Source organism: Bombina bombina, chromosome 1 (assembly GCF_027579735.1).
Source record: "Bombina bombina isolate aBomBom1 chromosome 1, aBomBom1.pri, whole genome shotgun sequence".
Lineage (NCBI taxonomy): Eukaryota > Metazoa > Chordata > Amphibia > Anura > Bombinatoridae > Bombina > Bombina bombina.
This window is the reverse complement of record NC_069499.1, coordinates 277,350,931-277,369,872: the sequence shown is the minus strand read 5'-3', so window position 1 is coordinate 277,369,872 and position 18,942 is coordinate 277,350,931. Positions and strand designations below refer to the sequence as shown.

The window sequence follows — 18,942 nt, the reverse complement described above, 5'->3', positions numbered from 1 at the left end:
TTTGTTGAAAGTACAAGTACAAATTTTTCAAATAGTACAGCATGTGCATTGTATCAATATTCGTCAATATATGGATAAACTCTAAAGTTCAAAAGATGTTTATAAATGTATATAGGGCTTGAGAATATAAGTTGACTTCCAACCAAACAGTATAAATACCAATATAAAAATTATTTGGGTAAACGTGCTAGAATATGTGTAGTCTTTGTATACATAAAGTGAAAAGGAAGTAAGTACCTGCGACAATGCCTCAGTGTTTTAGGAGATGTAAAATTGGAATAGAGGGAACAGGGAAGTAAGTATATGCCTGTTGATAAGGGAGTAGAACAATCAATAATTTGCATAGGGTAGGCTTACATAAGTCTAAGGACCATGATCTAGTACTTAATGCTCAGGATCCGGCTCTTCCCAGGGCCTTTGGGTTAGTGCCATACACCAGTGATAACAAAAAGGATGATTGAGAGGTTCCCATTTTCAAATACCTAGAATCCCTTAGCAAGAACTGTAATGTAACTGGATAATATAATTCCTGTTCTCAGATTGTCTTCTCAACTCTACTGGAGTATTAGCATGTCATCTATCGGCATTGTAACAGGACGCTAAAGAATAAATGCAAATCAAAAGCGGTGCTTATCGAGGTAGACCGCAAATTAGTCTCTGGGATTTAAGTGCATACCCAGAGAACTGTATTAAAGAGGGTGGGGGGTGGTGGAAAGCATGGAGCCAGCCGCCCAAATGTTAAATAGCTATGAAATAAATATACTAAGAGTGCAGCGGTGTCTCAAGACTATTTATATAAATGTGACCTAGCATCAACATGTTTAACCGAAGTTGTTGCTTGAGAGGGCCTGTAAGTACATCGTAAGTCTAGTGTAAGTGGGCAGCTGTATCGCTCAGCTCACTGTATAACATTCATAAAAATTAGAATAAAATTGTATAAAGATTGCTCTGTAGCCACTATTATGATGATCTCTATGTGATAAAACTAAAAGATTGTGCAGTCTGTGTCGTAAGGCATGAGAAAATAAAATAAAATAAGCTAAATACTAAGTATTAGAAACATAAGGCACAAAGGTGATATCATTAAAGCACATTTTAAACAGTTATCTAAACTTGAATATAGCTACATTGAAATGCTAGATTAGAAACTAGTCATCAGTGTAAATAGAAAGCAGGTAGGCATGTGTTTCATAGGTAACACTTACTATAAAGTAACTGTTAATGTATTGTACGGCTAACACATTTATAAGTCTAGTACCAAAGGGTGGCGGAAGAATACTGAATTCCTTTAGGATTTAATCTAAAATCACAAATTTAATATTGTATTACCTCCTAACATATATATTAACATTTAACCTTTAGTCTGCAGAGAATAAGAAGTATATAACACTAGTATTCAGCGGACAATAAAGCATGTATAATAAATTTAAAAACAGCAGCAGCCACTAGCATTGGCTTAGAACCATCATTTCAGCCACATTGGATTTTCTTTTTATCTCAAAATAACTAGCCATTTCTCCTTCCAACTATTGGTATGATGAAACCAAAAAATAGACCTAGATCATACATTAAACAGTAAGTTATCAAGGGGTAGGCTGAGACTGTATATAGAGGCCTATGTATCAAAGGTCTTGCGGACCTGATCCGACAGTGCGGATCATGTCTGCAAGACCTCGCTGAATGCGGAGAGCAATACGCTCTCTGTATTCAGCATTGCACCAACAGCTCACAAGAGCTGCTGGTGCAACGCTGCCCCCTGCAAACTCACGGCCAATGGGCCACCAGCAGGGAGGTGTCAATCAACCCGATCGTACTCGATCGGGTTGCATTGTGGCGATTCTTGTCCGCCTGCTCAGAGCAGGCGGACAGGATTATGGAGCAGCGGTCTTTTGACCGCTGCTTCATAACTGCTGTTTCTGGTGAGTCTGAAGACTCACCAGAAACACGGGCCCACAAGCTCCATATGGCGCTTGATAAATGGGCCTCAGTGTGTCCAACTCGACTAACAATAAGGTAGTTATAGCATGTAGAGTGATAAACCCCCTGCGGTATTTGTAACTGGACAGCTGTGTCAGTGAAAACTTTTATAAATCTCTAGTAGTTGCAGGTTATGCTATATAGTAGTAAGGAACAGTTATTTAAACATAGCAAATATAAGGACCTGAATTACCAAAAATGGTTGTGGATTATAAGAGCAGCAGAGAAACAAAAAAGGACTCTAGTTTAAAACTGCACTGCATAAAAGAGGGATGGTTGACCTCAGTTTTCAATATAGGCTCAGGGATTTTGTATAGCCTCACAGCCACCAGGGAATAAAAATGCCCGCCGTCAATGTGATGGGAGAACAGGTCTCCGGTCTTAGCTTAATATTACCACTCCAGTAGTTAAATATTAACACTCCCCAGGTGTGGTATAAGGGTCCAGAGAGTCATCAAAGGATTCCGTATGGCTTAGTTAAAGTTTAGATGTCTTCCAGGATTAATCATAAATTTGTTAGTACCGGAGCAGCATGAATGTGCAACCATTCTTGAGTGCTGCTGGGTCCACCCTAAATTTATTTTTTATCAATTTACAAGATGTAAAGTGCGTGATCAGAAGTAAAATACAATCAATATTTAAAGGGACATAATACTCATTTGCTAAAACACTTGAAACTGATGCAGCATAACTGTAAAAAGCTGACAGGAAAATATCACCTGAGCATCTCTATGTAAAAAAGGAAGATATTTTACCTCACAATCTCCTCAGCTCAGCAGAGTAAGTTCTGTGTAAAAAGTTATACTCAGCTGCTCCCAGCTGCAGGTAAAAAAAAAATAAAAAAATGAATAAATGAACTGCAGCCAATCAGCATCAGCAGTGCTGAGTTCATAAACTCTTTTACTGTGATCTCATGAAATTTGACTTAACTCTCATGAGATTTCATAGTAAGCTTCCTTTAACCTGAATAGGGAAATAATATGAGAGTGCACGAGGCTCATCCCCTTAGCTGTCCCAGGACAGACATACTAATATGCTGCATAGAAATCCTTTACAATGGGATGTGGCTCCTGAGGAACTTTTGAGGTAAAATATCTTTCTTTTTTACATAGAGATGTTCAGGTGATATTTTCTAGTCAGCTTTTTACAGCTATACTGCATCACTTTCAAGTGTTTAAACATTTGGGTATTATGGCCCTTTAATGTGACCACCCTTTTGTTTAAAAACTGCATCAATTCTTCTAGGTACACTTGCTCACAGTTTTTTAAGGGACAGCCTCAATGATGTAGAGGATTCCTTGTTCTTCTTTACACTGAAGATAATTCATAATGACTTGCTGCAGTATACATTTTATGGCCTATCAGATATCTCCTTGATGGCATTGTATGATGGATAAGTATTTGCTTGTACTTCTCAGCATTGAGGAGACCATTAATACTGACCAAATCTCCAACTCCATTTGCAGAAATGCAGCCCCAAACTTGCAAGGGACCTCCACTATACTCTACTGTTGCCTGCAGACATTCTTGTGCCACTCTTAAAGTCCAGAGTATCTGCTGCCATTGTTCTGCACTCAAGTTCTGATGTTTTTGTGCATATTTGTGTCGCTTGTTCATTTTCCCATGTCAGATGTATGGCTTTTTAGCCATAAGGCTTCCATGAAGACACTTCTGTCCATACTTCTCTGGACAGTAGATAGGTGTACCAGGGTCCCACTGGTTTATGCTAATTTTGAGCTGATGGCACTGCTGGACTTCTTCCAAGTGTGAAGGGAAGTAAGCGTGATGTGTCTTTCATCTGCTGCACTAAGTTTCCTTTTAAAAATAGTGGGAAAAGGAGAGAAGCGCATAATACGCTGTAGTAAAGCTGATACTTTATTATAGCCACACTCGCTATATATATACTCACAAGACAAACAATAACAACAGGCACATCTCATGTGAAATCCTCAATGAAGTACTAGACTCTCAAAGCTCGTTCCGGACTGGATCATATAGTAGCAGATATAATAAACAGAAGTTCTGCTTGAAGTCCAAAGTAACACTTCACTGCCGTGAGATCCGTTAAGCCCGCTGAGATTATGGAAACAAACACATACTCGGCTCTAACCAATAGAATCTTCACTGTGCACACGAGGAATAAACGGAAGCCTCACAGGGCCAAAAATAATTCAAACAGCTGATTCTACGCGTTTCGTCTCGATCAACGGGACTTTCTCAAGAATACTATGCAAATGGCGCTATGTCCCTAATAAAGGGTATCAAATGATTCCGCCCCCTAAGTTAGCCAGTCACTGATCGGACATTAAAAAGCTATAACATAATGAAGTAATAGCAGTGTGTAAAAATATAAGTAAATACTTTGAGAATTCAATAATACCAGAGACAAGTTCATAGGGAATTGTACAAGTATCACCAGATGTCACTCATAAATTGTTAAAACCACAACTATGGATCAATAAAAGTGACATGGGGGAAGTGGATATATGAAGATCTAGTGAGAATATTACAGTACGATAAACAAAGAGCGATTCAAAATACATAATATATGAGCATAATATAAAGACCACAATAAAAAAAAAAAAATGAAATAGCGAGGACATAGCACCAATTGCTCACAAGCGGATATTAAATATGGCCATACAAATTAATACATAATATTTACAAGCAATGCTACATATCTTACAGTGTAACATTAAATGCAAATAAATAAATACAAGTGTATATATAATTAAATACAGGACAATAGATATGAACATAGATGCAGCATAAAAAAATGAGTTAATTTAAAAATGAAATTCATATATTATACAAAAGCTGATTGCTAGATCAATGCTTATCTAAAAGGCACATATTGAAAACATACAAAAAGAGAAGAACAGATCACCAAAATTACATATACCAAATGGATAGATGACTTGTGATATTTCATAGAAAAGTTTTAATGCCCAGACCAATATTTAACCCATTAGGTTCAAGACAATCTAGTGTTTCTAATCCAAAAATATAAACCGATAAATATTATCGGTTTATAGACGATATTTTACTTATATGGCAGGGTCCTATTGAGGAAATTACTAATTTTATTACTTATATTAGTGGCAATAGTTACAACTTAAAATTTACACACTTCACTGACTTCAATTCCTTTTTTGGATCTTATCTTATACCAGGATACTCAGACTGATAGTGAAGAATATTCGGAAACCAACCGATAGAAATAGCCTACTTAATGCTAGTAGTGGGCATTTGAAGCAATGGAAAAATAATATCCCATTGGGACAATATCAGAGGATTAAACGCAATTGTACAAATGCAGAGAATTTTAATAGAGAATCTGACATTTTAACCAATACATTTTTAGAAAATGGATATAATTTGCACCTTTTAAAAGAGACCCAAAGCAAGGTAGCCAGTACGGACAGATCACAACTAATAAAGTATGTCAAAAAATAATAAACAAGGGAGATGTTCAAAAGATAATAATCCTAAATTTGTTACTAGATTCAGTAACCAACATTACAAAATCAAAAACATATTAAATAAACATTGGAATGTTTTAAAATTGGATCCTGTTTTGTGTACAGTGTTAGGGGATAAATCCAAAGTCATTTTTAGGAAGAATAGAGATATTAAGGATTATATTGCCCCTACGAAGCTCAGACAGCACCTCAATCTGGAAATCTAGACAGTTGGTGTGGATCGGCCCCAGGTCTATATTCGTGCAAACAACAGGACTGTGTCACGTGTCCCTGTATAGGACAGAATAATGCCATGTTCTTTCATTTTGATGGAAGTAAATCCTACAAATGTAAAAGCAGATGCACCGGCCATACCTCCTTACGTAGTGTATCAATTAACTTGTAAATGTGGTTTAATTTATATTGGTCGAACAAACAGATCAAATATCGACTAAGGGAACACATTAGAAATATTGAAGTAGGCTTTGAAAACCAAAGTGTATCGTATCATTTCAAAATGTTTCACAACGAAAATCCACATGATCTTACTATCAAAATTGTAGAATGGGTTGCTTCCGATAGATGGGACACCAACAGATTATTGAAACTCAGACAAAGAGAAATTTTTTGGATTAAAACACTAGATTGTCTTGAACCTAATGGGTTAAATATTGGTCTGGATATTCAAGCTTTTCTATGAAATATCACAAGTCATCTATCCATTTGGTATATAAAATTTGGGTGATCTGTTCTTCTCTTTTTGTATGTTTTTAATATGTGCCTTTTAGATATGCATTGATCTAGCAATCAGCTATTGTTTAATATATGAATTTAATTTTTAATTAACTCATTTTTGATGCTGCATCTATGTTCATATCTATTGTCCTGTATCTAATTATATATACACTTGTATTTATTTATTTGCATTTAATGTTACACTGTAAGATATGTAGCATTGCTTGTTATTATTATGTATTAATTTGTATGGTCATATTTAATATCTGCTTGTGAGCAGTTGGTGCTATGTCCTCGCTATTCCATATTTTTTTTTTATTGTGGTTTTTATATTATGCTCATATATTATGTATTTTCAATCGCTCTTTGTTTATCGTACTGTATTATTCTCACTAGATTCATATATCCACTTCCCCCATGTCACTTTTATTGATCCGTAGTTGTGGTTTTAACAATTTATAAGTTACATCTGGTGATACTCGTACAATTCCCTATGAACTTGTCTCTGGTATTATTGAATTCTCAAACTATTTACTTATATTTTTACACACTGCTATTACTTCATTATGTTATAGCTTTTTAATGCCCGATCAGTGATTGATTAACTTAGGTGGCGGAATCATTTGATACCCTTTATTAGGGACATATCGCCATTTGCATAGTATTCTTGAGAATGTCCCATCGGGACAAAACCCGTAGAATCAGCTGTTTAAATTATTTTTGGCCCTGTGAGACTTCCGTAGATCCTTGTGTGCACAGTAAGGATTATATTGGTTAGAGCGGAGGGTGTATTTGTTTCCATAATCTCATCAGGCTTAATGGATCTCACGGCAATGAAGTGTTATTTAGGACTTCAAGCAAAACTTCTGTTTATTATATCCGCTATTTGATCCAGTCCGGAACGAGCTTTAAGAGTCTAGTACTTTTGTGTTCTGAGATGTGCCTGTTATTATCGTTTGTAGTGTGGCTATAATAAAGTATCAGCTCTACGCTTGAATCGTATTCTGCGCTTCTCTCCTTTTCCACTATTTTGTAGACGCCTGTTTTGGAGTAATCAGAACCACCCGTACAAAAGGAGGAGCAGGACAGTTCAGTGTTTGAGCAGTATTTATCTCAACAAGACTTACAACAGATTCATCAAGTACTTTTGACCATTTTATACATAGCTGGTATTGAGAGACTCTGACTATCAGCATTTTATTCAGTTTTGGGACTATTTCTTTCTTTCTGGAATTGCTTTAGAATTTATTATATTACCTATAGTGATGCACCAAAATGGAAATTCTGGACCGAATCCGAAAATCCGGGATGCACTTGGCCGAAAATCGAAACTGATACCGAAAATGCATTTTTTCAAATTAATTTTTTTTAGATTTTTTTTTTGCATAATTAGGGCAATAAAAAAATCCCACACTTTTATTGAAAGTAACACACTAAAATTGGCCAAAAATATCTTAAAACAATAATATGCTACACAATAATTTTACCAAGAAAAAACAAAACAGGCAAACAATAATGTCATTTTCGGCCAAAATGTTTCTGCGACCAAAATTTTGGTGCATCTCTACTTAAAACAATTATAAATATCAATATACTGTATTATTCTTCATTTAGTTCTATGTAACAGAATCATATTTAACAGTTTTTTTTTTTAATAATTATCCAAATAAAGTATAGTCCTAGAAAACTCATTATATGCAGAACAGAAAGTCAAGTAATAAACTTAAACAGCAGCTCTAGGCTAGCATCAAATTTGAAACATGCTACACAATAATTTTACCGAAAATAACAGGCTAAAAAAACGAAAACCGAAATAGCCAAAAATGCAATTTTCGGCCGAAACTTTCTGCGGCCGAAATTTCGGTGCATCCCTAATTACCTATATTATTAATGACACTGTGTATATCATCTTTGCCATTTGTCTGTTTTTATACCTATTTTTAGATAATTTCATATTATGTTTTTTATTTATTGTATAGAATCAATACCCTTACAGTGCTACTTGGTGTATCTTATACACTATCTTCTTATTTGCACTAATGTTCCTTGGCCAACCACTGCATCTACGGTTCTCAACTTTCCCGTTTCTTTGTGCCAGCACATTTAGAAAACCCTGTCTGCCTTGCAATTTCTACTTAGGAGAGACCTTGTTGATGCAGTATAACTACTTTGTGTCTTGGTGCTGTGCTCCTCTTGCCATGGTGTAAGACACTTGACGTTAAACTTGCAAAACAGAAAGAGAAGCAGTCTGCCAGGAATGAACAACAGCTCAATAGCTTGTTCTATGTCCCGGTTGCCACCTGGGAGTAGCTTCTTTCTTTCTACCCAATTGTGCTTTTCACAGAGGAAAACTTTCCTGTAGTATATCAGTCTGATCCCGCCGACATGGTCAGTCCAGCCCCGAAATACCAGGCAATTCTCCTCTGAACAAGAAACACAGCAACCCCAGACAATCGTTTCGGCCTTCTCTGGGCCTCGTCAGTGTGGTGCAGCCATATCCCTCTAAGCACATTGGGCAAGGAGTCCACGTCTGGTTTCCCCCATCACCCCCAGGGAGACCGGGCATAGAACAAGCTATTGAGCCATTGTTCGTTCCTGGCAGATTGCTTCTCTTTCTGTTTTGCACTTGACGTTAAACTGTCTTCAGCAACGTCACCTTGTTAGCAGAGTTTGGCTGTTCCTCACCCAGTTGTATTCCTCCTATACAACTGATTCTGTTTGTTAATGATTGTGTTTGAACCTACATATTAAACTGATGATCATTAGCACCTGTTTGGTATAATTGTTTAATCATGCATACTGTATATGCCTACATAATACCTGACTTTGCGCAAGTGAACCTAGAAGAATTGATCATGTTTTGACGGCAAAGGGTGGTCACTCCAAATATTGATTTGATTGTTCTTCTGTTTACTCAGTTTACATTTTGTTATTTCATAAAAAAAATATATATAATTATTTCTATTTTCTTTTTCTTTTTTTACAGCATTTTTTACACCAGCATGTGTATATGTATGTACGTATCTATGTATGTATAAATATATATATATATGTATGTATAAATATATATATGTATGTATAAATATATATATATATATATATATATATATATATATCCAAAAATAAACACAGGCTTACACCCTCTGGTCATTTCAATCAATTTATTTGAAAAGTTTTTGACGTCTCGTGGACAAAGCTTCCCCTTCCTCAAACGGTTTGAGGAAGGGGAAGCTTTGTCCCCGAAACATCACATAGTTCACAAGTAAATTGATTGAAATGACCAGAGAGTACAAGCCTGTGTTTATGTTTGGATTTATGAATTGCTAGCACCCTGGCAGTTGTTTGATGGGTGAGAGTGCACATCTTTATAATCTTCATACATACATACATACACACACACACACACACACACACACACACACACACACACACATATATATATATATATATATATATATATATATATATATATATATGTATGTGTGTGTGTGTATGTATGTATGTATGTGTGTGTGTGTGTGTGTGTTGTTAAACATCTTATTGTGTAGTAATAATTTGTGATATTTGTTATTAACCACAACAAATTATGTCCTTTTTATACAATTATTAAATATATATATATTGGCTGTTGATTTGGCAAAATTCTATACATGAAGGATATGAAATTTAGTGTCCAATTCCCCCCCCCCCCCCATTTTGCATGGGTAGTAACCTGGACAATTGACCTTTTAGCTTTTTTTTTTGTTCTGATGACCGTCTCTATATAGAATGTTGCCTCCTCTCCACTCATTTTGTATTGTCCCCAGACCTCATAGAGCATTGTAATTGCCTTCCTTCACTATTTTCCTTTTCGAAGCACATTACTGTGTCACATTACTGTGTAAAATTTAAACTTAGGCAATTCATTCTAGATGTAGTACAAGTAATGGTAATATAGCTTGTGCAATGTGTAAAACAAACTAAATCACTTTGAAAGTACTATTAAATGGACACTGTACTGCAAAAAGGGATACTGGAAACAATTTTTAGATGTATTTTAAAGCAAAATAAATAAATGTATATTACAATGTTGGTAGTTTTTCATTAAATTTGTGTGGAGTGCAGATTTAATTTAATTGTAAAGTCCCTTCTAAAATGCATTCACTTATCAGCTCAGTACGCAGGCTTGCAATATAGAATATTACCACATGATGGAGACAAACTCCATTAGTAGCAAATAAAGAGTGACTGTTCCTAACCTAACTATAAGGACATTGTAGTGCATCAATAATTTAAAAGTGTTTAATAGTAGATCAGTAGATATCCTGTGGTATTAGCAAGTAGTGATAAAAATATAGAAATGTGTTTTCTATAGCATATTTTGTACCATTTATGGCTTCTTGTAAAAAAAACTGGTGTTTTAGGTATGTAATGCAGTCAAACATTTGTCACTATGACCTACCTGTGTGTAAAGTGTTAGTCAGGCTGCAAACAGATAACTCTTAAAAAATAAAGTACAGTATAGATTGATCTGCTCTAGCATTGCTTTGAGTAACCTGCAAGTGTACAGTATGGGAAATACAAACCTTGACAGCCCCATTTAAAGGGACATAATTGCGAAAGATTATCCTGATTTTAATATGCTGAGTGTTTTTTAAAATGAGTTATTTAAATATAGAAGAGTTCTGTGTAAAGTTATAGTAAAACGTATAGGTACCCTAATCTAGTTTGGCTTTTTTTTTAATTTTCTTATTGAGCTTATAAAACATAACATAACTGGTAGGTTATGTCAAAAAAAGTTTAAAAGCATATACAGAGATATACATAATACTGAAAAATCACAAATCAGGACAATACCCTCAAGAAATTCAGTGTCAGGGTTGACTAAATATCAAACATTGCCCCCACCCCAACAAAAAACCCCAAACAAACTGGGGGAAAAACTTATTTTTTTTAGAATAATATATCACATTAGAATGTGGTGAAATATAAGATAATTTTCCCTCATGACTAATAGAGGTCTCTATTGGACACTTCAAGAGGTATCTATGACACAATGGGGAATTTAAGTGGAGAATAAAAGAAAAAATAGCAATAAAAAAGGGCCCCTTCTTGGACACTAGGCATATTATAAAATGGTAAAGGATTAACAACAAGAAAACAGAATGGTAACTTGATCACTGAACTAGTCCTAAAGCCCAAACACCAACTTTATAACTATAGGAGGATTCATCAACATATTCACTATTTTTGCAGGAGGAAAAGTTCCCTCTGGACAGAGAACAGAAAAGCTTCAGTAAACACTTCTGCTGGTGGTGGTAGGAGCTGGAGCACAGTCTGAGTAGAGGGATAGTGAGATCCTCTAGTAATGGGCAGTAACACTTCCTACAATACACTATATGCAATCATGTTGGTGGTCCTGCTGTGTTATCACCCTGCAATATGTGTAACAGAGGGTGCTTACATTTCTGTGTGACTTGCTCTGGGGTTATTTAGCCCCTCTCAGCAGAAATAGGACTATTGCACCTTAAGTGGGTGAGATTCTGTGACAGAGGAGGATTCTCAGGCCCAAAGGCAACCATTCAACCCTTCATTGGATTTAATTTGCTTTCATTAACCAAAGTGTATAGATTATATACATACAAATACAGTGTATATTAATTGCGAGGTGGGGTGGCAGTCTGAGTTCTCACACATTTTTTTTGTAGAACTTGACCCCTGATCAAAGGAAACAGCACTCTCCACTTAATATAAGTAGGATATTCGAATTTGAGTAAAACCGATAAGTAATTTTGTAGCAATAAAGATTAATCTGCTAGTACCTATGCCACAAAGCACAGTGTGAATGAGCTTCTCTACTATATCCTGAATGTTGCTCATTATGTCTGAGGTTAGGTTGTAAGTCAACTATAAAAAATATGAAGTGTCATTACTACTAAGGGTCATAATCTGGTTAGAAACAGTTCCTATGGCAGTGAAGCAAAAAAGTAAGCCTGATCCTGTTGCTTTTGTACTAAATGATATTTACAAACCTAAATAAACCAAGATGACTGCAAATAAAATATTAAGGAAGAGCTAAGAAGCTACATAAACGAGAAATACTATTCCAACTTGTCTTTCATTCCTGCACTACCAGCTCTGTTAACAGCATTGAGCAGACTGAAGTGACTATAGGCAGCAGAATAGCTAAATCAGTTGCTGAGTTCAACTGCCTGTAAATACGGTGTTATCACTTTACTCATAAAATATAAATATCTTTAACCAGGCTATTTTAAACATGGTATTCCTGGATCACCTTGTCCATATAGCCTTATCGCTAACAAAAAACTGTTTGCACCATGGCAATTCAATAGTATACACAATTTTACAAATTCACCAAGAAATTTATATATGTGATGAAATATTGGGTGATACTCTACACACAATCGGATACAGTCGCGCTGACTAAATATAGTTGTGGCAGGCACTTAATGAGAATAAAGTTGTTGCAATTCACAGTAAGTTTTGGCTTTTAAACAACAAGCAATCCAGTACAAACGCACACAGTGAAATATATACTCTCCCAAAATCATGCACTCTCCACTTTCGATAAACAATTTGCCCAGGTGCTCTGTAATCCATATAAAGGTAATTTAACTATCCAGACACTCACAGGACTTTTATAAACATATCAAATCCTTTATTTCTCTTACATGGTGTATCCAGTCCACGGATTCATCCTTACTTGTGGGATATTCTCAATCCCTACAGCAAGTGGCAGCATGAGGTCGATGTTTCAGCTCCAATAGGAGCCTTTTTCGAGACAGTGTGAATCCTCCAAACAGTTGCTTAACAAACAATGTGCTCTGTGCAAGGTTTATCTCCCATGAACCCTGCCCTTCTGTGTACAAAGTGAATCAATGAACTTCTAAAAACAGCGCATTACCAAGCTGGATACAATATACCAAACCAAAGAATATTATTCTTGGAATTAAGTTATGGAAACTTTTATAACAATTCATCTGCTTGTCAGCTTGTCAAGTATATTTAGACAATGTTACTATCATATCAGACCGCACCTGTTTCCTCATTGGTCAATATCTATTGTCTGCCAACGCCATGGTAGCAGCATCTATAGTAGATTGCATCTGCGAATCATTAGGCATATTTAATTATCATGATCAGCCTGTACATCAATCTTAAAGGGATATTAAACCCAAACATTTTCTTTTCCAATTCAGACAGAGCAGACCATTTTTAAAAATGTTTCAAATTTACTTCTATTATCAAATTTGCTTAATTCCCATAATATTCTGTGTTGAAGAGATACGTAGGAAGGCATCTGGAGCCGTATATGGCAGGAAATAGTGCTGCCACCTAGTGCTCTTGCAGATGGATAACATTCTTGCAAAACTGCTGCCATATAGTGCTCCAGAAGTGGGCAGGCTCCTAAGCATATAAAACAACATTATGATGCTGATGTAAGTTCTTTATTGGACCACTCCTAATTCCTCATTGGGCAATTTTGGTTGTATACATCCTAACATAATTTGTTCCCTGAAAGCTGTGGCTGTACTAAAATGCAATTCATGTAAAGCTAAAGGGACAGGAAACCCCAAAAATGTTTTTCATGATTTGGATAGAACATAAGGTTTTAAACAACTTTCCAATTTACTTCTATTATCAGATTTACTTCATTCTCTTGTTATCCTTTGCTGGAGGAACAACATTGGACTACTGGCAGCTAGCTGAACACATCTAGTTAGCCAATCACAAGATACAAATCTGTGCAGGCACCAATCAACAGCTATCTCCCGCTAGTGTAGGATATGTGCGTATTCTTTTTCAGCAAAGGAAACCAAGAGAACGAAGCACATTTCATGCAAGTTACATTTTGACTTTCCTATTCCTTTAAGCAAAACTGCTACTCATAGACAAAATACTATTCACATCAGATTGGTCAGTAGTTACATACAACTGATATAAATAAACTAAAAACTTCCCATATTGTTGAATTGATAACATAAGTAGATCTAAACGGCTATATACCGAGTTTTGTCAGTAAAGCCATGTGGTGCTAACGCTCAGTTCCAGCTCACCGCACACCTACAAACAGCGCTGGTATTATTAAGTTTTTTTCAACCCGGCGTTAGCCTCTAAAAAGTGAGCATTGAGCAAAATTTAGCTCCACATCTCACTGTAATACCAGCGCTGCTTACGGTAGCGGTAAGCTGGCTGAGCGTGCTCGTGCACGATTTCCCCATAGGAAACAATGGGGCTGAGCTGGCTGAAAAAAACCTAACACCTGCAAAAAAGCAGCATTCAGTTCCTAACGCAGCCCCATTGTTTCCTATGGGGAAATAAAAGTTATATCTGCACCTAACACCCTAACATGAACCCCGAGTCTAAAGACCCCTAATCTTACACTTATTAACCCCTAATCTGCCGCCCCCGCTATCGCTGACACCTACATTATATTATTAACCCCTAATCTGCCGCTCCGGACACCGCTGCCACCTACATTATACTTATGAACCCCTAATCTACTGCCCCCAATATCGCCGACACCTACATTATATTTATTAACCCCTAATCTGCCCCCCCAACGTCGCCGCAACTATATTAAATTTATTAACCCCTAATCTTCCGACCCCAACGTCGCCGCTACTATATTACATTTATTAACCCCTAAACCTAAGTCTAACCCCAAGTCTAACCCCACCCTAACTTAAAGGGACACTGAACCCAAATTTTTTCTTTCATGATTCAGATAGAACATGCAATTTTAAGCCACTTTCTAATTTATTCCTATTATCAATTTTTCTTCGTTATCTTGCTATCTTTATTTTAAAAAGAAGACATCTAAGCTTTTTTTTTTTATTCAGAACTCTGGGCATCAGCCAATAGGATTTTTCCTACCTTAATTTCAATTGGCTGATAGGATTCTATCAGCCAATCGGAATTCAAGGGACGCCATCTTGGATGACGTCACTTAAAGGAACCTTCATTCAGTCGTCGGATCAAGAAGGAAGAGGATGCTCCGCGTCGGATGTCTTCAAGATGGACCCGCTATTAGTTATATTGTAGCTAGCTTAGGGTTTATTTTATCGGTAAGTATTTAGTTTTAAATAGGATTCATTTATTTAATTATATTAAATTTATTTAGTTTAATTTAAATTATATTTAAGTTGGGGGGGTTAGACTTAGGGTTAGACTTAGGTTTAGGGGTTAATAAATTTAATATAGTAGCGACGACGTTGGGGTCGGAAGATTAGGGGTTAATAAATGTAGGTAGGTGTCGGTGATGTTAGGGACGGCAGATTAGGGGTTAATAAAATTAAACTAGTTTTTGCAAGGCGGGAGTGCGGCTTTTTAGGGTTTAATATATTACAGTGGTGGCGATGTCCGGTCGGCAGGTTAGGGGTTAAACATTTTAGTTAAGTGTTTCCGATGTGGGGGGGGGGGGCTTGGTTTAGGGGTTAATAGGTAGTTTATGGGTTTTTAGTGTACTTTTAGGACTTTAGTTAAGAGTTTTATGTTCCGGCTTTTGCTCATAAAACTCTTAACTACTGACTTTTAAATGCGGTAGAAGTCTTGGAGGTAGAAGCTGTACCGCTCACTTTTTCAGGTGATCATAATACCGGCGTTAGGCAAATCCCATTAAAAAGATAGGATACGCAATTGACGTAAGGGAATTTGCGGTATGCTAAAATCACGGAAAAAAGTGAGCGGTACACCTGTACCTGCCTGACTCATAATACCAGCGGGCTTTAAAAAGTAGCGTTAGGACCCCTTACCCCAAACTCGTAATCTAGCCAAAAGTGATCACATTTATCAAGCAATCCATCATCCTTTATAATTCGAGTAAAATTGCTCCATTTTGAGTTGTTTTTTTTGTTAAATTATAACCTCGCTTGAAGTCATATTAAAGGGACACCGAACCCAATTTTTTTATTTCATGATTCAGATAGAGCATGCAATTTTAAGCAACTTTCTAATTTACTCCTATTATCAAATTTTCTTCGTTCTCTTGCTATCTTTATTTGAAAAAGAACACATCTAAGCTTTTTTTTGTTCAGAACTCTGGACAGCAATTTTTTATTGATGGATGAATTTATCCACCAATCGGCAAGAACAACCCAGGTTGTTCACCAAAAATGGGCCGGCATCTAAACTTACATTCTTGCATTTCAAATAGATACCAAGAGAATGAAGGAAATTTGATAATAGGAGTAAATTAGAAAGTTGCTTAAAATTTCATGCTCTATCTGAATCACGAAAGAAAAAATTTGGTTTCAGTGTCCCTTTTAATGTGATCACACATGTTACCACATTATAAAAATTCTGACATATCCATCAGGGAACCGTTTTATCTTCCACTTCTCTTGTATCAAAAATAGAAAGCACATAAATACCCAGTGCATTCCATAACCCTTCTATAAACCAAAGCATACAGGTTATATTAAGCAGTGTGTCCGGCCACTGGGAACCTACTCAAGAATACTCCAAGAATGGTACAACCAAGTGCCCGTATGTATAGGAAACTAAGATACACCCCTAAAGGTGTGATGAAAACCCACTGCTTATACAAACAAGTCATTTACTAATAAAATAGTGAGAAGTCCTGATAGACATTCAAACCTCTCTGGATTAAAGTGCAACTGTTTGGACACACATATACACACATGCACACAAACACATATACCCACCATACACACACACGCACGTACACACATACATACATACATACACACACACACACACACACACGTACAAACACATATACAACACCATATACACACACGTACACACATACACACACGTACACACAAACACATATACAATACCATACACATCACATACACACATACATACATACATACACACGCAAATATACACACAAACACATACAATACATACACACAGGCACATATTCACATACATACACACATGCACACACACATACACAAACACACACACTGAAAAAAGATAGTTTAAAATATTTCCAAATAAAGCAAAACATTCACTGGATTTAAAGAACAGAAATATTTTTTTATGTGAAACATTTTGGGATAAAGACTTCCCCTCTTTAGCAAGTGCTCGGCTTTTGTTTTTTTTGTTTTTTTTTTTGTATTTCAGGATAACTAACTTACAGCACTATCTCTAAAACACCTTTGTATTCAGTTTGCAGATGCTGAAGGTTATTTTGCTGCATGTACTACAGACAGCTCTCTGACCCATGCATTGGTAAGACCTCAGCGTTGCACATCTATAAACTCTTCCTACTGTCTTTCTACTTACTGCTCAGATCATTCCTACTATCTAACTATACATGTTACTCATATATCTCACTATTTCCCACAGTGCAATGCTTTATCTTCAGTTTCTCTCACCCTTCTCTGCACAGAGTTCCCCCTTCTCAGAATAACATTTGCAAACAACCAAGTGTAGGAGATTTTATATAACCCCTGTACTTATCTGTCTGCAAATTCTGTTCCTGCTTCCCCCTTAAAGGGACATTGAACCCAATTTTTTTCTTTCGTGATTCAGATAGTGCATGACATTTTAAGCAACTTTCTAATTTACTCCTATTATCAAATTGTCTTCATTCTCTTGGTATCTTTATTTGAAATGCAAGAATGTAAGTTTAGATGCCAGACCATTTTTGGTGAACAACCTGGATTGTTCTTGTTGATTGGTGGATAAATTAATCCACCAATAAAAAAGTGCTGTCCAGAGTACTGAACCCCAAAAAAAAGCTTAGATGCCTTCTTTTTCAAATAAATATAGCAAGAGAATGAATACAATTTGATAATAGGAGTAAATTAGAAAGTTGCTTAAAATTTCATGCTCTATCTGAATCACAAAAGAAAACAATTGGGTTCAGTGTCCCTTTAATTACTTTTAATATTTATATTTCTACTAATCAATTATTCCCTACTTTAAAGCACTTATGTGTACCCCCACTACTACATGTACATGCTGACTGCTGGACTGTACCATTCTATGCACATGGCTCCCCTATTTCTCATCATGGTCATCTCTTCCATCCTTTTAGTCACTTTTACTCTAGCTGCCCCCCTTTACCTCCATCTATCATTTGGAACGCTTCTTTTTACCCACAATCCTTCCTTTTGGCAACTGATCTTCTAGCTGCTTCTACCCTGCCCTCTATCTTTTTGGCCACTTCACCTTTAGTCTCACTTGTTTACCCACCAGCCTCGATCCTTTGGCCACTGCTGCCTTGTTTACACGGTTTCCATGCTTTGACTGCTGCTTGCTTAGCTGTGCTTATTTACTGTCGGATACTTACTTCCTATTGTTTTCTGTACCTGGTAAGTCAGTGAAAGATATTTTACCTTTGCTAGTTAGCTTGAGCACATACTATGTTTAAATGATATATTTAAAGGGACATAATACTCATATGCTAAATCACTTGAAACTGATGCAGTATAACTGTAAAAAGCTGACAGAAAAATATCACCTGAGCATCTCTATGTAAAAAAGGAAGATATTTTACCTCACAATCGCCTCAGCTCAGCAGAGTAAGTTCTGTGTAAAAAGTTATACTTCACCTGCTCCCAGCTGCAGGTAAAAAAATAAAAAAAATGAAGAAATGAACAGCAGCCAATCAACATCAGCAGTGCTGAGGTCATGAACTCTTACTGTGATCTCATGAGATTTGACTTAACTCTCATGAGATTTCATAGTAAGCTTCCTTTACCTGATTGGTGAAATAATATGAGAGTGCACAAGGCTCATCCCCTAAGCTGTCCTAGGACAGACATACTAAAATGCTGCTTAGAAATCC

General features: G+C 36.3%; 1 protein-coding gene across 3 annotated transcripts in view; it reads left to right on the top strand.

Annotated features, from left to right (window-relative positions):
* Positions 1–18,942, top strand: part of SLC35F5 (solute carrier family 35 member F5) — a 286,304-nt gene that overhangs the window by 62,414 nt on the left and 204,948 nt on the right. For 2 of the 3 annotated variants that reach the window (XM_053698002.1, XM_053698003.1), the window contains exon 4: positions 17,316–17,378. The exons of the other annotated variant lie outside the window; for it this stretch is intronic. In XM_053698002.1, coding sequence (XP_053553977.1) covers positions 17,316–17,378 — 63 coding nt within the window. The remainder of the gene's footprint in view (positions 1–17,315; positions 17,379–18,942) is intronic. 3 annotated transcript variants of the gene reach the window in all.